Genomic DNA, 20,951 nt, shown 5'->3' on the forward strand with positions numbered 1-20,951 from the left:
CTGAGTAGTTGTGACAGAGACTGTGACCCGCAAAGCCCAAAGTTATTACCATCTGAACCTTCTTAGAAAAAAATTTGCTGATCCCTGTAATAGGGATCCCATCAGGTAGGAGGAAGTTGTGGGTTAAACAATTTTCTGTTGCTTCTGTAGGATCTGATGAATTTGTTTGTACTTAAGTTTATTAGCATTAAGATTCTTGATTTGTTAATGGTTTAGAGATAAAAAACTTGTCATTTCCTCTACAACACGAAGAAACAGTTCTTTGTTGGAACTAAGAAAATGACAACTGTTTAAGACTTGTTTTTAATGTTCTTGAATTAAATATCAATGGACTTACTTTAGACTTAATCCAAAGAGACACAGAACCAAAATACTGAACCTCAGACATTCTTATAATTCGAACCTCATGATAACATTTCTTCTTTTAATATATAATTGGCTCCCAGTGCAGTCAGTATTTATTTAACTTGTGATTTAGGAACCCTTTGAATGGTTTGATAAAAATTTGCTAGGTGCTGTTATTTACATTTAATTAATTATGCATAGGAAATAGAACTTTATTATACTTTCATGGAAACTATTTTGTATGGCAATGCTGGTTTACCTTTTCAATTTCATTTAAATTTTGTTTCTTTAGTTTCTAGGAAAATAGAAAGCTTGTATGTGCTACACTCTTAGCAAGCAACCTAGGGAGGGTAATTACCAAAAGAGCATCGATTAACTATTATTCACATAGTTGAATAAATAAAGAACCAATCAGTGAAATAAAGAATTAAATACCCTGCCTGTTTTTATTATCTTTAGGTCCTTATCTTGCTTCCCAGCCATTGGACAGCTCTCTACTTTCCCAGCCAAATTTAGTTGCCCCTACAAGTCAATCTTTGATTACTCCACCTCAGATGACAAATACTGGAAATGCTAATACTCCATCTGCCACCCTAGCATCTGCAGCGAGCAGCACTATGACAGTGACGTCAGGTGTTACCATGTCTTCTTCAGTTGCCACAGCTAATTCAACTTTGACCACAACTTCAACTTCATCTTCATCATCCTCCAACTTGAATAGTGGAGTATCATCAAATAAACTACCTTCATTTCCACCCTTTGGCAGTATGAACAGTAGTGCTGCAGGATCCATGTCTGCGCAAGCCAGTACAGTTCAGAATGGCCAGCTAGGAGGGCAACAGTCATCAGCTCTACAAACAGCTGGGATTTCTGGAGAGTCATCTTCTCTACCCACTCAGCCACATCCCGATGTATCTGAAAGGTACTTTTAAATATACTAATTTTGCAAAAATATAAGTATATGATGTTTCTTTTTGTCTGAATAAGACAGTCATTGCGAATGAACACAAAGAGCTTTTTGGTCTTATCCTTGAAATTTTAGTTTTTATAATGTTCAATATTTTACTTACATAATTATAATGTAGACTTTATAAAGTCTATCACAGACTCCTAGAATCTCAGCCTGGGAATTAAGATGTTGAAAACCATCTATCCTATGATATTTGAATCTGTTCTATGACATAACTGTCAAGTAGATTTGCCTATGCAAGTTACTCCAGTGATTAAGAAAGTCACTGTTGAACCAGCCTGTTCAATGGCTTAAGAGTCATTCCAAGATTTAAATCTCAGCTCTGCCATTTACTGTCTATGTGACTTTGGGAAAGTTATCTAACCTTTCTGAACTTGTTTCCTTATCTGCAAAGTGGGGGCAATAGGACATAATGTACATTAAGTGCTTTACACAATGCTTCCAAACATGAGTTATTTTTGACAACAGTAATGATGACAACTCTCTTCATTCCTTTTATGAAGAAGATATTGAGTGAGCTTCCCTTCTGATTTATAGGTTAGATTAGCCTGAGCTCGGTTATATCTTTCAGCTACTCAGATGCAGTTTTGCCCAAAGCTACACTCATTTATGTGAGTAAAATCAAACTATTACCCAGATTGATCCATTTATTTTGAACATCTCAATGTATTTGGAGTTAAAAAAAAATCATATTACCATCAAAGAATAAACTTTATTTACTTTTGAAGTTATAAAGTATGAAATGAATGCGTATAGCTAAAAATGTAGGGGAACATTGACTAAGTTTGGAAACCTGATTTCTTTCTAGTCTAGCTCTGCTTCTAGCCTGCTTTGTGATCTTGGGCAGCTCATTTAATTTATCTTTGTCTCAGTTTTATCACCTAAGCACTAAGCTCTCTAGTGTGTCTGATAACTATGGATTTAAAGAATTCTTTTTTTTTTTTTTTTTTTTTAATTTTTCTATTATTTGAGGAGGGAAAGAGAGAAGATAGAGAAGTTAAAGAAAGAGGGCAATGAAAGATTACAAGCGAGGGGCATGGGAAGTTTTTGGTTTCATGCATCCAAACAGCTAATTATTCTGCATTTTCTGTGTGCCTTCTTTCTGAGTGCTAAGCCTAGAGTTAGGAATGGGTAAAAAAAACCCAAAAAAACAGTCCCTGCCCTCAAGGGGCTTATTGTTCAGTTTGAAGTCAAACAAATAAATAGACAACCAAACAGACAACTGTATGAGAACGTAATAAGTGTCCAAAGTAGGGGAGGCCAGTGCAGGGAGCTACGGTGATGAACATGGGCACTCGCCATGGCTGAGTAAATGCTGGCTAATAATAAAGGGCTGGATAAAAAATGTACAAAGGGCAGGGGGGTGAAATGTGGCCAAGAGCTTGGGAAGGCAGGGGCGACGAGAAGCCTCAGGAGACCCCACCTTGAGTCCTGCCCCCCTCTTCTCAGGGCCATGGAGGTCCAGGTGGCGAGGCCAGAGCGTGGGGATGCCTGCCCACCCAGACCTAGAACCTCAGGGTCCCCAGCATCCCATCTGAGAGCCCCCAGCATCCCACGCCGGGCTGCTCAGGACTCGCCTGGCTGGAAGATCTCAACCCAAGGATCTTGTACACCATGAAGTTGTATATACAGTGTTTATGGTTCTCTTTGAAGAGAAAAAGATGTCCTTCATTTTTAGATAGGTTCTCTGGAAAGGGGATGAGGTATTAAGAACCTGCTTTTAATGATACCCCAAGAAAGGTATAGTACAACTTTTATCCTAACTGTCTTTCTACCTTGAATTTTAGCACGATGGATCGGGATAAAGTGGGTATCCCCACAGATGGTGACTCACATGCAATCACTTATCCACCTGCTATTGTTGTTTATATAATTGATCCTTTTACATATGAAAATAAAGATGAGAGCACTAATTCTTCTAATGTATGGACTCTGGGGCTACTTCGATGCTTTCTGGAAATGGTCCAAACTCTTCCTCCTCATATTAAGAGTACTGTTTCTGTACAGGTAAGAATGATAAATATTGCAGATAACAGACATTTCAAAGATATTAGTCTAAATTGATTTTCTAAAAGCCAAGTACTATTATATTGATTTTATTTTAAGTGGTATTATACTAGAACTGTTAAAGAGTTTATAAAAGATAGACTTTGCAATTATACCACAATAATAATGGAAAATAAAAGGAACCATAATAATAATGGAAAATAAAGATTGCACGAAGTCCATGAAATGTTTCCCGTGTTACTTTTATAAAGCAGTTTTTAATTCATAAACTTAAATACAAAAATTAGAGTATGGACCTATATAAGCTAAAGTTCTAAATAAGAGAGATTGCAAGTAAAAGTAAGAAGAATTTAAGCATATTGAGTTATTTACAGAGACTGAATTATTTATAGACTGCAACAGAACTAGTCAGTGTCAATATAACTGCTCTGTAGAAATTCTTTTTTTTTTATCCTCACCCAAGAACATTTTTTCGTTATTTATTATTATTATTTTTTTAATCCTCACCCGAGGACATTTTTCCATTTTTTATCCAGATAGAGTGGGAGGGAGGGAGGGAGGGAGGGAGGGAGGGAGAGAGAGAGAGAGAGAGAGAGAGAGAGAGAGAAACATCGACATGAAAGGGACACATCGAGTGGCTGCCACCCACATGACCAACCAGGGCCGGGGACTGACTGCAATCGAGGTACGTGCCCTTAGTGGAAACCGAACCCTGGTCTCTCTGGACCACAGGCCGATGCTCTAACCGCTGCTCTAACCGCTGAGCCAAACCGGCCATGGCTTTTTCGTTTTTTGTTCAGATAGAGAGAGGGAGGGAGGGAGGGAGGGAGGAGGGGAGAGAGAGAGAGAGAGAGAGAGAGAGAGAGAGAGAAAGAGAAAGAGAAAGAGAAAGAAAGAAAGAAAAAGAGAAACATTGACATGAAAGGGACACATTGAGTGGTTGCCACCCGCATGACCCAACCAGGGTCAGGGACAAACTGCAACCGAGGTACATGCCCTTAGCAGGAACTGAACCCGGGTCTCTAACCACTGAGCCAAATTGGCCAGGGCTCTGTAGAAATTCTTAAAGGTTTTTACATAGCCCATTGGTAAAATTGACTATTAAAAGCCTAGAGAATTCTTTAGCTTATCATTTTAATTTGGTTTTGTTTAAATTTTCTAGTAAAAGTTTTTAGAGTTTTAAACCCACAGCCTTTTTTATTCTCTTGTTAGAAGTTTAATCTTTGTAATATTTGCCTATAATTCTTAGATTGTTCCTTGTCAGTACCTGTTGCAACCTGTGAAGCACGAAGATAGACAAATCTATACACAGCATTTAAAATCACTGGCTTTTTCGGCCTTTACCCAGTGTCGGAGACCCCTTCCAACATCAACCAATGTGAAAACATTGACTGGGTTTGGTCCAGGTTTAGCCATGGAAACTGCTCTTAAAAGTCCTGATGTAAGTATGTTTTCCATGACCAGAGTTATTGAAAAACTATACATTTTAAGATTTTATGCAAAACTAAGTGCAGTTCTCTGTTTAGCTTTAATTTTCCAATTATTTTATGATTGGTTAGAGATAATATATCACATTTTTAATAAAAATCTTTTCAATAAAGGATTTTTCTGTGATTGTGTAGTATCATAGTACCTTAATTCTTTGTTTTACAGAGACCAGAGTGTATTCGACTTTATACACCTCCTTTTATTCTGGCTCCAGTGAAGGATAAACAGACAGAGCTAGGAGAAACATTTGGAGAAGCTGGACAGAAATATAATGTTCTTTTCGTGGGGTACTGTTTATCGCATGATCAAAGATGGATTCTTGCTTCTTGCACAGATCTATATGGAGAAGTTTTAGAAACTTGTATCATTAACATTGATGTCCCAAATAGGTACTTATATATCTTTAAATGTATCATTATATCATCCCATTTTAAAAAATTCATACACACAGTTATGTTTTATTTTTAATGAATTGAAAGCTTTTTTCAAGGTCATGTGCATTAAAATATTCTCTTAGCCTGGCTGCATAACTCAGTTGGTTAGAGTGTCATCTGATATGCCAAGGTTCAATCCCTGGTCAGAGCACATAGAAAGAGCAACCAATAAATGCATAAATAAATGGGACAACAAATTGATGTTTCTCTTTAAAAAAATCCATTAAAATAGTAAGTCTTGAGATGTGGCTGTTCTTACCTCTTTTTTATATTTTTATTTTAGAGAGAGAGGAAAGGAGAGAGAGAGAAACATCAATGAGAGAGAGAAACATTGATTTGTTGCCTCCTGCATGCCCCCTACTGAGGATTGAACCCTCAACCCAGGCGTGTGCCTCTGCCTGACTGGGAATCAAACTGGGACTTCTCAGTCCATGGGATGATGCTCAATCCACTGAGCCACACCAGCCAGGCTATTCTTAACCTTTTTGTAATGAATATTCATATTGTATAATTAAGATAATTAAAAATAATTTTGATTAATCTGTTGCACAGACAAAAGAGAATAAATTCATTGTAATAAAGTTTGAAACAGTGATTTTAGCCTGAAAAACTTTGAAACGTGGAACTAAAAAGCCCTCTGCAATTAAAAGAGAAATCTAGTAATGCATCTTAGAACATTTAGTTTTTTCATGTATAGTCTAAGATATATGTCCCTAAATTAACTGAGTGAGTGAACTTCCTTTACTAAAATTGTGGATTGAAAATTTTACCATTTAAAGGTTAGTTTCTTCTGAAAATGGTGGCTTTCTTTTTAGAATTCTTCTTGGTAGTGATTAGATATAATAGCTATTTATTTATGAAGACTGTAACTAATAGGTCACAACAGGTGAGTCTCATTTTGAGTTATCACTTAATAAATATTTCTAATAACATGTTTCAAAGTTAGTGAACATCGCCTAGATCTTAAAAAGCAAGTCCTTACAGTAATTTTTATTTTTTATTTATTTGTTTATTTTTTTAAATCCTCACCCAAGGATATTTTTGCATTTATCTTCAGATACAGTGGGAGGGGAAGAGAGAGAGGAGAAAGAGAAACACTGATGTGAGAGAGACACATCAATTGGTTGCCTCCCACACGACCTTGACTAAGGGCCGGGGTCTGAACCACAACCAAGGTACATGCCCTTGACTGGAATCGAACCCGCGACTCTTTGGTCCACAGGCCGACGCTCTCACTGCTGAGCCAAACCGGCCCGGGCAGTAAATTTTATTTTTAAGATTTTGTCCTATCCTTTATTTTCTTCATTTAAAGGTTCTGTTATTTTAAGTTCAGAAATTGGTTATATACAGAAATATTTAATGATTATTAAGGTATAGTAGTGTTGAAAAAGCAAATATGGAAACATTGATTTTATATTATTGGTTATAAAGATTTATTGATTATTTTAGAAACCTCAAAGCTGTATTTGATACATTTCCTTGATACAGTTTTGAATTTTTTAAATGGGATAGTTGTACTAATTAAACGAGCTTTGGAACAAGTATTCTTATCTGTGAAGGATAAGAAAGAGAATAGAGAAAGAATAATACAATTTTTCCGATAAAAAGATAGTGTTGCTATTTTACTGAAAGTAGACATTAGAGAATGATTAAGAAAGAGGTGCAACTCTAGAGTCATAGACATCTGGGTTTGAATACCAACTCTGCCATTTTCTGACTATGTATTCTTTTTTTATCCTCATTCGAGGACTTTTTCCCATTTTTTGTACAGACAGAGTGGGAGGGAGAGAGAGGAAGAGAGAGAGAGGGAAACATCGATGTGAAAGGGACACATCGAGTGGCTGCCACCCGCACGACCAACCAGGGCCGGGGACAAACTGCAATCGAGGTACATGCCCTTAGCGGGAACCGAACCCGGGTCTCTCCGGACCGCGGGCGGATGCTCTAACCGCTGAGCCAAACCGGCCAGGGCCTGACTATGTATTCTTGAGCCTGTTGAGCTACAGCTTACTTCTCTGGGAGGATGTTTATATGTCATAGGGTTGTTAGGATGAAATGAGGTATTACATGTAAATTGGGTGTTAATCTTGGTACATAGTAAGTACTCAATAAATGGTAGGTACTGTTGCTCATGTTACATACTTGCCTAATAAAGGACATGCATACAGAAAACTCAACAATGTTGTTTGGTCTGAGAAGTGTGGTGGGTTTTTTTTTTATTTTTATTCTTCAACTTAAAGTGTAAGGCAAGGGTTGGCAAACTATAACTTGTGGGCCAAATCTGGCTGGCCACAGTTATTTAATTATTGTCTATGGCTGATTTCATGCTGCAGCAGCAGAGTTGAATTGTTGCAACACAATTTTGATGGCCTACAAAACTTAAAATATTGGCCCTTTAAAATTTTGCCCATCTCTGCTGTAGTGCAGTGTTTCTGGTGAATTTTGTTGGTTCATGGACAGTTTTTCATTCAGAGTAGTGTATGTTTTAATATATGTTAAAAAAAACCACGAACTAGCATGCCACCTGTATGATTTTACATATATTCTTGCTTAGGACTTGTGTAAAAAGTTTCAAGCATTAAATTTAAGGGACCAGATTTTTACAAATTTGAGCTGTTTTGAAATGTCATATGAATATTTATGACTGTCTATTTTATACAATATAGGGCTCGCAGAAAAAAAGGATCTGCTAGAAGATTTGGTCTACAGAAACTTTGGGAATGGTGCTTAGGACTTGTACAAATGAGTTCATTACCATGGAGAGTTGTAATTGGCCGTTTAGGAAGGATTGGTCATGGAGAATTGAAAGGTAAAATTATACTTTTATTATTTAGTATTTAGATTTCTGTTTTATGTTAATTCATACTGTTCAGACCACATCTAGGTATAAGTACTGGATAAAATGCATAGGTTATAAAAACTTTTTTTGGTATTGATTTTTGTTTTTATTTTATTTTTTTAAATGTATTTATTTTTCATTTATTAATTTGTTTTTGTTACAGATGTTTCTCATTTTTCCCCCATTGACACCCTCCTCCCCTCCCCCCCTTGATTTTTGTTTTTCAAGAACTACAGATGTTTAGGCCACAAATGGCTTAATTCAAAATCTAAAAGTACATTTTACAATATTTACAACTTTAATATTAGTGCCATTACTATTTTTTTATTTTTTTCCTTTTTATTATTCAACTTACCCTCTGTTCAGCAGATACTAATTGGTATTGATGTACATTAAACTAGGGTGATAAAGAATGTTGAATAATATCACCAATAAGACAATTTTGGCTTGATGATGACACTAATTTTAAAACCATTATGTTTCAACTTTGGTTCTGTAGGTTGTTAATAATGATGTTACTTTAGATTATTGTTTTTTTACTGTTGATACCCACAGATTGGAGCTGTTTGCTGAGTCGTCGAAACTTGCAGTCTCTAAGTAAAAGGCTGAAAGACATGTGTAGAATGTGTGGTATATCTGCTGCAGACTCTCCCAGCATTCTCAGTGCTTGCTTGGTAGCAATGGAACCCCAAGGCTCTTTTGTTATTATGCCAGGTTAGCTATTTTAGTTTATATCAGAATTAATTCTTCATGTGCTTATGTTTCTAAATATTATGTAAAATTGATTCTTCATTTACTAAAAGAAAAAATAATTTTTTTTTTTTTTTTTCAGATTCGGTGTCAACTGGTTCTGTATTTGGAAGAAGCACCACTCTAAACATGCAGACATCTCAGCTAAATACCCCACAGGATACATCATGTACTCATATACTTGTGTTCCCTACTTCTGCTTCTGTGCAAGTAGCTTCAGCTACTTATACAACTGAAAATTTGGACTTAGCTTTCAATCCCAACAATGGTAGGTGAATTATTCTTTAAAGGTTTTGCAAATATCAAATAAGTCTTCCTGATATAGCTCCCCCCCCCCCAAAAGACTGCAGATGTGATTAAATGAAGGATCTTGAGATGGAAAGATTATCCTGTTATGCAGGTCAGCCCTAAATGCAGTCACATGTATCCTTGTGAGAGGGAAGTTTGACTATACACCAGAGTGGGGAAGACCAAGTGATGGAAACAGAGGGAAGCAAAGTCAGAGAAAAACAATGCTGCTATACTACTGGCTTTGAAGGTGGAGAAAGGGACCATGAACCAAGGAATACAGTTCTAGGTGCTGGAAAAGATAAGGAAACAGACTGCCTTCTGGATCCTCTACAAGTTACCACAGCCCTGCTGATTCCTTGATTTTGGCCTAATGACCAGGCTTTGATTTCAGCCCAATAAAATGGAATTTGGACTTCTGTACCCCATAACTTTAAAAGAATAAATGTGTGATGTTTCAAGTCAACTAGTTTGTGATAATTTGTTAAAGCAGCAACAGAAAACTAATACAACATTCTTTTACCTTATTGATACCAGAACTGGTGCTATGAATTATCTCATAAATATTTACTTATTTTATTTTATTTCTTTTTTTATCCTCACCCGAAGACATTTTTTCATTTTTTGTTCAGATAGAGCAGGAGGGAGAGAGAGGAAGAGAGAGAGAGAGAGAAATATCGGCATGAAAGGTACACATCGAGTGGCTGCCACCCGCACGACCCAACCAGGGCCAGGGACAAACTGCAACCGAGGTACGTGCCCTTAGCGGGAACCGAACCCGGGTCTCTCTGGACCGCAGGCCGACACTCTAACCACTGAGCCAAACCGGCCAGGGCAATATTTACTTATTTTAAAAGATAACACTGGTTATGAAATGTTTGTACAGGTTTTTGCCTGTGCTATTGAGTTACCTATATATATATACACTTTGCAGCTCTTTTCTATCTTGATTTGTCAAAATAATATAATAATTTATATAAACTATTAGAATAGGAATGTAACTTTTCTCAGTGAATGTATAGATTGCATTTTAATAGAAGAGAAAATATATTCTATTGTTGCTCTGAGTTACTCTAGAAAATGCACATCTCTACAGTCCCAGTGTGGGTATTAATTACTCTCTTCTTTTGTGTGTTTTATAATAACTTGAAGGTTTCACTTAATAAAAAAGAATATGTGTATTAGCCCTGGCCAGTGTGGCTCAGTTGGTTGAGCATCGTCCCATGCTCTAAGAGATTATTAGTTTGATTCCTGGTCAAGGCACATGCCCAGGTTGCGGGCTTGAACCCTGGTAGGGGGTGTGCAGAAGGCAGCCAGCCGATCTCCTATCAATGTTTCTTCCTTTCTCTCCCTCCCTTCCTTTCTCTCTCAAAATCATGAAATAAAAATACATGTTTTAAATATGAAGAGTCATTTTAAATACATTTTCATTTCCAGCATACTGTGTTTGCTCTGTAATTTCCTGTTGCTGCTGTAACAAATTTCCACATGCTTAATGACTTACAATAACACACACTTATTACACAGTTTTGGAAGTTAGAAGTCTTACTGGGCTCAAGGCAGAGAGTCTGCAGGGTTGGTTCTTTCTGGAGACTCTAAGGGACATTCTGTTTCCTTGCCTTTGCCAGCTTTAGAGACCACTTGCATCTCTTGCTCATGGCCCTTTTTTCCATCTTCAACACCAGCAGTATAGTATCAGCACATCTCCTTTCCTGACTCTAACTCTGCTGCCTCCCTGTTATTAGGGCCCCTGTGATTGGACCACCTGGATAAGCCAGAATTATCTCCCCCTTTCAAGATCCTTAGCTTAATCACATCTGCAAAATGTTTTATGATAAACAGATTCCTGGGATTAGGCCGTGGGCATCTTTGTGGGGGGCATTATTCAGACTACTACATGCTCATCAATGCATAATCATTTTCTATGCATAATTATTTATATGGATCCCAGCATAATACTTGGCACATGGTAGGCATTCAGTAGATGTTGGTTAAATTTATTTTATTTTTTTCCTGTAAATAACTATGAGATGAAAAATGGAGTATTTAAATTTTTTTTCTCCTATAGCAGATGGAATGGGTCTCTTTGATTTGCTAGACACAGCAGATGATCTTGACCCTGATATCATTAATAATCTTCATGCATCTCCAACGGGGTCTCCTGTACATTCTCCAGGATCTCATTATCCCCATGGAGGTGATGCTGGCAAGGTAAACCAATTGTAAAACTTTAGTTTATTTAACTTAGGAGTGAATTGATCCATGAAATGGAGTGCTGTTTTTACTTTGAAATGAGCAAAAGTGACAACAGTACATTCATGCATTTCTACTCTATAGACCTGAGTACTTCGAATTGTGTATTGTTAAGAGGGTCTCTGTGGCTCTGCTTTCCCTGACTTCATGTTTTCTAGACTACTTTGTATTAAACCTTCTTTTGTATTTTTCCTACCACTTCACCATAGCTTCTATTCAGGTATAGAATCGAATTATCTAAGATTTAGTATATTGCTATAAGAGCTGCCATTCATATCAGGGCTATGACAAGCAACATAATAGAAATACTAATTTTCTCATAATAACAGAAAAAAACACTGACCAGCCTGCCCCCAACTGCTGTTTATATTTAGCAGTTATGGAAGCAAGCTATTTTCTGTTACTGTTTGAACTCAAAACTAATTGTCTTCATTTGAATAACATCTTTATTTGACTGAAATTATAAGTAGTAGTTGTTTGACTACTTCAGTATGTATATATTTAGAACCTGCCTTTTTATTTTTTTAAAATTTTTTGCTAATCCTCACTGGAGGATATTTTTCCATTGATTTTTATAATTAAAAAAAATATGTCTTTATTGATTTTTTTTAGAGAAAGAGAGGACGGGAGAGAGAGAGAGAAATATCAGTGCGAGAGAGAAACATCAATCGGCTGCCTCCTGCATGCCCCCTACTGGGGATCAAGCCCACAACCTGGGCAAATGCCCTGACCAGGAATCAAACCCAGACCTCTCAGTCTATGGGATGACTGAGCCACACCGGCCAGGCTCCATTGATTTTTAGATAGAGTGGAAGGGAGGGAGAGAGAAACATTGATGTGAGAGAGACACATTGGTTGATTGCCTCCCACATGACCCTGACTGGGGCCAGGGATCAAACCTGCAACCCAGGTACATACCCTTGACTTGGAATTGAACGCATGACCCTTTGGTCTGTGGCAGACACTCTGACTGCTGAGCCAAATCAGCAAGGGCAGGACAGAAACTGCTTTTTAAAAATAAGAATCTTTGTCCAGTCTAATTACCTTTCATTCATTCTTTCTTTTTCTTTTTCTTTTTTTTTTTTAATATATATTTTTTATCCTCACCCGAGGACATTTTTCAATTTTTTTGTTCAGGTAGAGTGGGAGGGGGAGAGAGGAAGGGAGAGAGAGAGAGAAACATAGACGTGAAGGGACACATCAAGTGGCTGCCACCCGCACGACCGACCAGGGCCGGGGACAAACTGCAACCGAGGTACGCGCCCTTAGCGGGAACCGAACCCGGGTCTCTCAGGACCGCAGGTCAACGCTCTAACTGCTGAGCCAAACCGGCCAGGGCTCTTTTTTTTTTTTTTTAAATCCTCACCCGAGAACATTTTTCCGTTTTTTGTTCAGGTAGAGTGGGAGAGAGAGAGAGGAAGAGAGAGAGAGAGAAACATCGGCATGAAAGGGACACATCGAGTGGCTGCCACCCGCACAACCAACCAGGGCTGGGGACAAACTGCAACTGAGGTACATGCTCCTAGCAGGAACCGAACCCGGGTCTCTCTGGACCGCAGGCCAACGCTCTAACCGCTGAGCCAAACCGGCCAGGGCCATACTTTCTTTTTTTAACTGAAAAAGAATGAAATTGTTGAAAAAAATATATGAGGAAAAAACACCAATAATCTCACCACTCTAATAAAACTTTTTAATTTTAGCAAATTACCTTCTACGTGTATTTATATTGTAGATTTCAATAAGTATAATCAGCTTTTTAACATTACATTGTTGTTGTAGTATCATTTGTTACATCATTCCCAAAACGTTGGGCATTGAAATTATTTTTTTTTCTGTTATAAGTAATGTTACAATGAACATTTTCATGCATTATCATTTTCCTTAAAATAAATGCCCAAATATATTGACGAATACAAAGGATACGAGCATCACTTAATAGTTGTCATAATGCTTTCCAAATCATTATGAATTGCATTTTATAGATAGTGCTAGATAAACAAAACTATTTTTTTTAAATATATTTTTATTGCCCTGGCCGGTTTGGCTCAGCAGTTAGGGCATTGGCCTGTAGACCAAAGAGTCTCGGGTTCGATTCTGGTCAAGGGCATGTACCTTGGTTGCAATTTGGTCCCTGGCCCTGGTCAGGGTTGTGCAGGAGGCAACCAATTGATGTGTTTCTCTCACATCGGTGTTCCTCTCTCTTTCTCACTCTTTCTCTCTCTTCTTCCCTTTTCACCCCCCCCCAACCTCCCTCCCACTCTATCTGAAGGTGGATGGAAAAAATATCCTCGGTTGAGGATTTAAAAATAAATACATTTCGTATATGTGGTGTTTGTTTTTTTTTTGGTATCCTCACCTGAGGACATCCTTGCATTTATCTTCAGATAGAGTGGGAGGGAGAGGTTGGAAGAAAGAGAAACATGATGTGAGAGGGACACACCAACTGGCCACCACCCACACGACCCCAGCCGGGGTGGGGACAAACTGCAACCGAGATACATGCTGCCAGTGGGAACTGAACCCGGGACTCCCTGGTCTGCAGGCCGATGCTCTGACCGCCGAGCCAAATTGGCTAGGGCTATATATTTTTTTCTTTATTGATATTAGAGAGAGAGAGATGGAAACATCAATGAGAGAGAACATCAACTGGCCACTTCCTGCATGCTCCCCACTGGGGACTGAGCCTGCAACCTGGGCATGTGTCCTGACCAGGAATCCAACCGGCAGGGGGAGGGTGCAGGGGATGATGCCCAACTAACCAAATCACACCGGCCAGGGCCAAAGCTAAATTTTAATCCACCTTCTGAATGGGGGTTGGTGGTCAGGAATTAGTTGAAGGAGTTTTAGAAAAGAATGCAGAAATTTCATTAAACATTTTGTATTTTTCAGTCAGCTGCAAAGATTTACACACACATACACACACTCTGAATATGTCATTTCAGCTGTTAAAACTCATTCTTTTAATGCTATAATTATACTCTTAATAAGTACCTAGAAGTTTTTTAAATATCCTTCAGTATTTTTAAATCAAAAGTGATTGATTTCCATAAGCCATTCTGTATTTATATCTGGTACCTAGACATATCAAATGAACTAACACATTTATTATTTTGTCTTTTTAAGGGTCAGAGTACTGATCGACTACTTTCAACAGAGTCTCATGATGAAGTAACTAATATTCTTCAGCAACCATTGGCCCTTGGTTACTTTGTATCAACTGCCAAAGCAGGTCCATTACCTGACTGGTTCTGGTCAGCATGTCCTCAAGCACAATATCAGTGTCCCCTTTTTCTTAAGGTATTGCCATATCTATGTCAGTTCCTAAGTAATGCTAATTGATTACTTAAGTCCTAAGAAATATAGAAGTGGTCTTTTGAAACCTTGTAGCTTTGTCTGAGGTCCTGAATGCTTTGCCACATACGACTTTCTACACAGGATCACAAACAGAATTATTTAATTAAACAGCTCTAATTTTAAAATTTATAATAAGTTTGAACTTTTAATCTTAAACTTCTGGGACCCTTGCTCATATTATTTTTAACTGCATGTTTGAAGTTTAGAGCTGGGAGAAACCTTTTATTACCTTTAATCTTACCATTTCATTATCTAGGTGAGCATATTAAAGTTACAGAACACTCACTTGTCCAAAAGTAGACTCAAGATTAAAATCTGGATCTTTTAATGATTATAAGGTTACCCTTTGAATTACATCATCTGGCACTCCTATTCTGCATTATTTTGAGGATTAAAGGAGTCATAATCTTTTTAAGAATACTTGATATTTAGATCCATTTACCACTTTCTCAAAAATCCTTTCTAGCTTTGTGTAAATTGCTATGTTAAAACTACTGAGAGGTTTTCAAGTAATGAGATTCTTGGACCCATAGTAACTTATTTTCTGCAAACAAATTCATTAGCAAGTGATATAATGAGGTTGAGATAAGTCATAAAATGGCAAAATGAGATGTGAAAGCCCTATGAAGAGTCTGTATTAACAAAATAGTAGCAGCTGCTAATATTATTCCAAAGTAACAAATTCAGATATAATTCACATATTCTTATATAAACCCACCAGAAATTGACTGTTATTCCATAAGTCATGTTAATTTAACTACTTGCTGATTTTTATTTGTAAAAGTTGAATAGTATGCTTTAGTTTCTTGGGGTTATATTTTAATGGGTACATGAACCAGTTGGCTTGTTGCTATCTTCTAAGCTTGTTATTAAATCCTGATATATTTGGCATACATACTATTGAGTCAGTGTCATTTGAAATTAAGTAGTGAACTTATATAGTACATTCATAAAGAATACAGTAGCCCTGGCTGGGTAGTTCAGTTGGTTAGAGTGTCATCCTAACCAAGGCTGTGGGTTCCATCCTGGTCAAGGCACATACAAAAATCAACCAGTGAATTAGTAAATAAGAGGAACAGCAAATTGATATGTCCCTCTCTCTCTCTCCCTCTCTTCCTCTCTCCCTACCCTTCCCTCTCACTTCTCCCTACCGCCCCCCTCAAATAAAAAAAAAAAAAAATGCAACAGTTGTTTATCTGAATTGACTATTAATGAGATAATACATTTAGAGAGTGTCAGCCAAGGTAATAATTAGTTCTTTCATATGACTTTTCTTTTCCTTCTAATATGTGTGCAGTGGTCTATACAGATCTCATTACAAGAACACATTCCCAAGAGGGTTTCGGTAGAATAGTAGTCCTTGGAGTTTGTACAAAACAAAGGGCTCTTTGGTCCTTTGGGAAGTGCTGCACATGCTTTCTGCCCCCTTTTGTTATGGTATATGTATGCACATTAAATGCTCTGAAAAACAGCAGCAAATAACATTTTTTACCTGCTATTTTCTAAACTTAGGTTAGTACACAAAAGGATTGTGTAATACGTATTAATAGTTCATGACCGTGGTGTTTCATGGGACATTTTTTTAAGGTAACACAACTTTACAAAAAGTCCAAGGGACTATCTAGATTCTTTTCTACTCAGTATTTATTTGCAGAGAAGATAATGTAAAGTGAGCATTCACCCTCTGATAGAGTTTAACAAGATTAGGATTTCTGATGTGAATTACCAAGTAAGGCATAACTTACCACAGTTTTATTCACTTTTTCTTATTTACTGATTTGAAAGAGAGAGAAGGGTGGGGGAAGAGAGCAAGAAACATTGGTTTGTTCCACTTATTTAAGCATTTGCAACCTTGGTGTATTGGGACGACTCTCTAACCAGCTGAGCTACTGGGCCAGGGCCTCACCTTTTTTTTGTTTTTATCCTCACCCGAGGAAATTTTTCCACTTTTTGTTCAGATAGAGTGGGAGAGAGAGAAACCTCGACGTGAAAGGGATACATCGAGTGGTTGCCACCCGCATGACCCAACCAGGGCCAGGGACAAACTGCAACCAAGGTATGTGCCTCTAGTAGGAACCGAACCTGGGTCTCTCCGGGCCAAAGGCTGACACTCTAACCGCTGAGCCAAACCGGCCAGGGCTCACCTTTTGTTTTTATATAAACTCTTTTATTTCTATACCATAGTAAAACTACCTTGTATGGTTTTCTTTGCTTGGAAAAATAATAGGTTATTAACTAGACGATTAAAATATCTTTTTATTGTAGAAATTAGAATACTGGTACTAATGACGTTGATTTAATGAGTAGTGATCTGCCATATTAGACTTCTTATAAAGTGTAAGTCAAGAATTTATGTACATTAGAAATATATATATGGTTATAGTTTTTAACTAAAATATTTTTTTAATATATATCTTTGGAATATATTTTTTAATATATGACTGAATAATTTTTACATGTATTATAGTTGTAGAGGGGGGAGCACCTAAATACAAGATAGTACCTTTTATGGTGTACAGAATGAAGTCTACCAAGAGTTTCTGCAGTCAGCACCATCATCTTGTTAAGCTTTTTAGCACTATTATGTATTGACATAAACAAAATGGTTCACTTTTTAAAATAGAAATGTGAAGGATACCATATTCATTTCTTTTACTATTTGCCATACCTAAATGGATGTGCCAGTTGTTGCTGCATTATGAAATTAAGCGGGCAGAAGAAGGCATCTGTGTACTGTGTTACTTAAAGTTCACACAATCCCACCAAAGATAGCTTTGGCTAAAATGTCTAGCTTCAAGTAGCACAGTGCCAGGAGATCAGAAAATGAACACAGAGTTTGACTGATATGAGAGATTCATTTTTCTGTGGGGCATACTTTAAAGCGAGGTGGGCTTTTGTTTCAAATGGCCTAGGGACCCATAGCAGCTGTGTGGCTTTTTTTTTCCCTTTTTTAAAATACAGAACTTGATTTTAGTTGCTGAGCTTTTTTTCATAAGCACTTGGTTCACAGAAGTCATTTCTTACAAAATAATAAAGGTGGTATTTTGTACAGTGACTGCCATTGGGGCCATCAGAGGAGTGCAAAGAACAGTGTGGGGACTGGATGGGCCATCACTCTTGTGCCCAAAGTCCTCTGTGGGGCGTTTTTGACTGTTCACTAGTAGTAAAACCCAAGAGAGCTAGCTAATTCCTAAGACTATTTCCTGAAAATCAGAGTTTGGTTTTCAAGACAAAAATAAATCTGTTGGATTTTTCAAATATCTCCTTGCCCTTCTCTTGACTGTTCCAAATCTGTCTTCCTATAGTTTTAAAATAAAGAAGTTATTTTAACCAAGGAAAAAAACAATTTATAACTTTATAAGTAAAATATTTGCATATGCTTACTCCTGTTAACTTTTTTCTAGTTATATCTGTATAGTCTTAAGTTCTGTGTAACCTAGGAACAGACTGTACTCAGGTTTATCACATCTAGGCAGGTTATACTTAGAAAATAATTGGAAATCCCTTTCTAAAAGATTATCGTGTGGTCTCAAAAAAAAGCTGAAGGAAAGGAAATAAGATTCAATATATATACACACTTAAAAATTACTTCTGTAATGAGTTAAACAAGAACAACAAGTATTTTCATAGTGGCTCCCATTCCTTACACAGTTCTGAAATGTATTTCATCAAGGAAGACACCATGGTTTTTTCATTTGGCTGACATCCTGTTACTTTTTTAGGCCTCTTTGCACCTCCACGTGCCTTCAGTGCAATCTGACGAGCTGCTTCACAGTAAACACTCCCACCCACTTGACTCCAATCAGACTTCAGATGTCCTCAGGTACAGCTTTTTCTACCACTAAGATTCTCCACTGTAACTGTGAATGAGTATAGTGTTGGTCCTTACACATTTTTTTTTATTTTTGGCAGTAGTTTATGGTCGAATAATACCCTTGGATCTCTAGATGAATGATACCATTCAGAATGAGTGCTCTTTCTTTCTAACTTGTGATCTTTTGAGAGTAATTTTTATGAAGATTATCTTTAATCTCCACAAGGACACACTATTCTATACCTTCCACATTTCTTAAAAAATATGTTTTTATTGAGCCCTGGCCGGTTTGGCTCAGCGGTTAGAGCGTCGGCCTGTGGTCCAGAGAGACCCGGGTTCGGTTCCTGCTAAGGGCACGTACCTCAGTTGCAGTTTGTCCCCGGCCCTAGTTGGGTCATGTGGGTGGTGACCACTTGATGTGTCCCTTTCATGTTGATGTTTCTCTCTCTCTCCCTCCCACTCTATCTGAACAAAAAATGGAAAAATGTCCTCCGGTGAGGATAAAAAATAAAAAAAAGTTTTTATTGATTTTAGAGAGAGAGGATGGGAGAGGGAGAGAAAGAGAAACATCAATGTGAGATAGCAATATCGATTGGTTGCCTTTGTACTCACCCCGACTGGGGATTGAACCCACAACCTGGGTATGTGTCTTGACTGGGAATTTTTTTTTTTAATCCTCACCTGAGGACAGTTTTCCATTTTTTGTTCAGATAGAATGGGAGGGAAAGAGAGGAAGAGAGAGAGAGAGAGAGAGAGAAACATTGACGTGAAGGGGACACATCGAGTGGCTGTCATCTGCACAACCCAACCAGGGCCGGGGACAAACTGCAACTGAGGTACACGCCCTTAGTGGGGATGAACCCAGGTCTCTCTGGACCGCAGGCTGATGCTCCAACCGCTGAGCCAAACTGGCCAGGGCCTGACTGGGAATTTAACCAGCCGCACAGGACGACGCTCAACCAACTGGGCAACACCGGCCAGGGCCCTTCCACCTTTTAAAAAAGTGATTTTCCACCTTTTAAAAAAGTGATTTTGAATCTTAGATGCCATAACTGGAAATTTCTTCCAAAATCCACAGTATAAATACATGACTTAAACAGTTTATTTGCTTTTCAGGTTTGTTTTGGAACAGTACAATGCACTCTCCTGGCTAACCTGTGACCCTGCAATCCAGGACAGACGCTCGTGTCTCCCGATTCATTTTGTGGTGCTGAATCAGTTATATAACTTTATCATGAATATGCTGTGATCTACATTTGATGGAATTGTGCAAGAAAAGAACAAGGAAAAAAGACATTCGCTGCAAGATTAAGTTACAGTTATCTTCTCAGTGAAAGTAATTTGTGATGGGGTCTAATTCTTATTACTTCAACAAATATTGTTTTGACTTGGGGGGAGGGGCTATAACTCTGCTATTTTTCATTGACTATACTGAACTCTTTAGGATGATGACTGATCATACAAAACGTATTATAACATTTTCTTAGCAAAATTAACCTTTTTTTTTCCAGTCACAGTATTTGTGAAAAGTAATGAGCCATAGTACCCAGTCATGTTAAATGAATATTAAAAGCATGGAGAGGAAATGAGGAACAATGAATTTCAACATATGGTTTCAGAACATCAAGATGTTCTTGTATTGGAGTATAGTATCTAGTATTCAAAATGCCTGCATCTCTTATTTATTGTAAGTTTTTAAATGTATAAATTGTCTTATATTTCTTAACCTCTTTTATAAAAATTTTCCTAGAAGGTTTATACTGCCTTCTTGCTTTAAAGCAATTGGTCTAAAATATATGTAATCGTCTTAATTAAAAAGTTGCAGTAGGGTTGCTTTTAGAGTATTATTTTTTTGTAAGGGGGTGGGTGGGACAGTAAATTTGTATTGTCTCGATGTACAGTTTAATGGGAATAGAGGGGAATAATGTCCATACCATTGTGTGTGGAGGATTTACAGCTAAGCTGTAGTTGCAGAGTACATGTACAGTAATGAAGTTCACTGTGTTTATAAATTGAAAAGGTACCAGGTCTTACAGCATTTTATATATCACACCTTTACATAATAACATGATGGCAATATACAAGTGATATTGTTAAGTGGTTTAACTTAGAATAAAATGAGAATTCTTCAGTTATATTTTGTACTATGGTTTAGGGCTATGACTAATATTTCAGGCCATTTCCAGTGGGGAAAAAAAAACTTAGTTTTACAAGAAAAACATTTGCTACTGAATGCTTAAACTAATTTTGGTGTTTAATGTTACATGTTTAAATTTTTTTCAGTTTTAACAGTGGCACATCTAGGCATGGGAATATTATTAATTATGAAAATTATCTTCAGGATCTGCTATAAGGTTGAAATTTAGCCCAGCTCTAGGCATTTTACAAATTATTTTAAGAGCAGTCACT

The 20,951-nt window shown here is 37.4% G+C and overlaps 1 protein-coding gene across 6 annotated transcripts in view; it reads left to right on the top strand.

Moving 5' to 3' along the window:
* Positions 1-20,951, top strand: part of MED13 (mediator complex subunit 13) — a 113,125-nt gene that overhangs the window by 90,169 nt on the left and 2,005 nt on the right. For 4 of the 6 annotated variants that reach the window (XM_036269169.1, XM_036269172.1, XM_036269173.1 and 1 more), the window contains 11 exons: positions 805-1,267; positions 3,103-3,322; positions 4,572-4,763; positions 4,976-5,199; positions 7,911-8,053; positions 8,639-8,797; positions 8,916-9,101; positions 11,190-11,332; positions 14,498-14,671; positions 18,451-18,551; positions 19,659-20,229. In XM_036269169.1, the coding sequence (XP_036125062.1) occupies positions 805-1,267; positions 3,103-3,322; positions 4,572-4,763; positions 4,976-5,199; positions 7,911-8,053; positions 8,639-8,797; positions 8,916-9,101; positions 11,190-11,332; positions 14,498-14,671; positions 18,451-18,551; positions 19,659-19,791 (2,138 nt within the window). In that variant the 3' untranslated portion in view covers positions 19,792-20,229. The remainder of the gene's footprint in view (positions 1-804; positions 1,268-3,102; positions 3,323-4,571; positions 4,764-4,975; positions 5,200-7,910; positions 8,054-8,638; positions 8,798-8,915; positions 9,102-11,189; positions 11,333-14,497; positions 14,672-18,450; positions 18,552-19,658; positions 20,230-20,951) is intronic. The other 2 variants (XM_036269170.1, XM_036269171.1) reach the window with 2 other exon arrangements.

This window comes from Molossus molossus, unplaced genomic scaffold (genome assembly GCF_014108415.1).
Source record: "Molossus molossus isolate mMolMol1 unplaced genomic scaffold, mMolMol1.p scaffold_m16_p_19, whole genome shotgun sequence".
Taxonomy (NCBI): domain Eukaryota; kingdom Metazoa; phylum Chordata; class Mammalia; order Chiroptera; family Molossidae; genus Molossus; species Molossus molossus.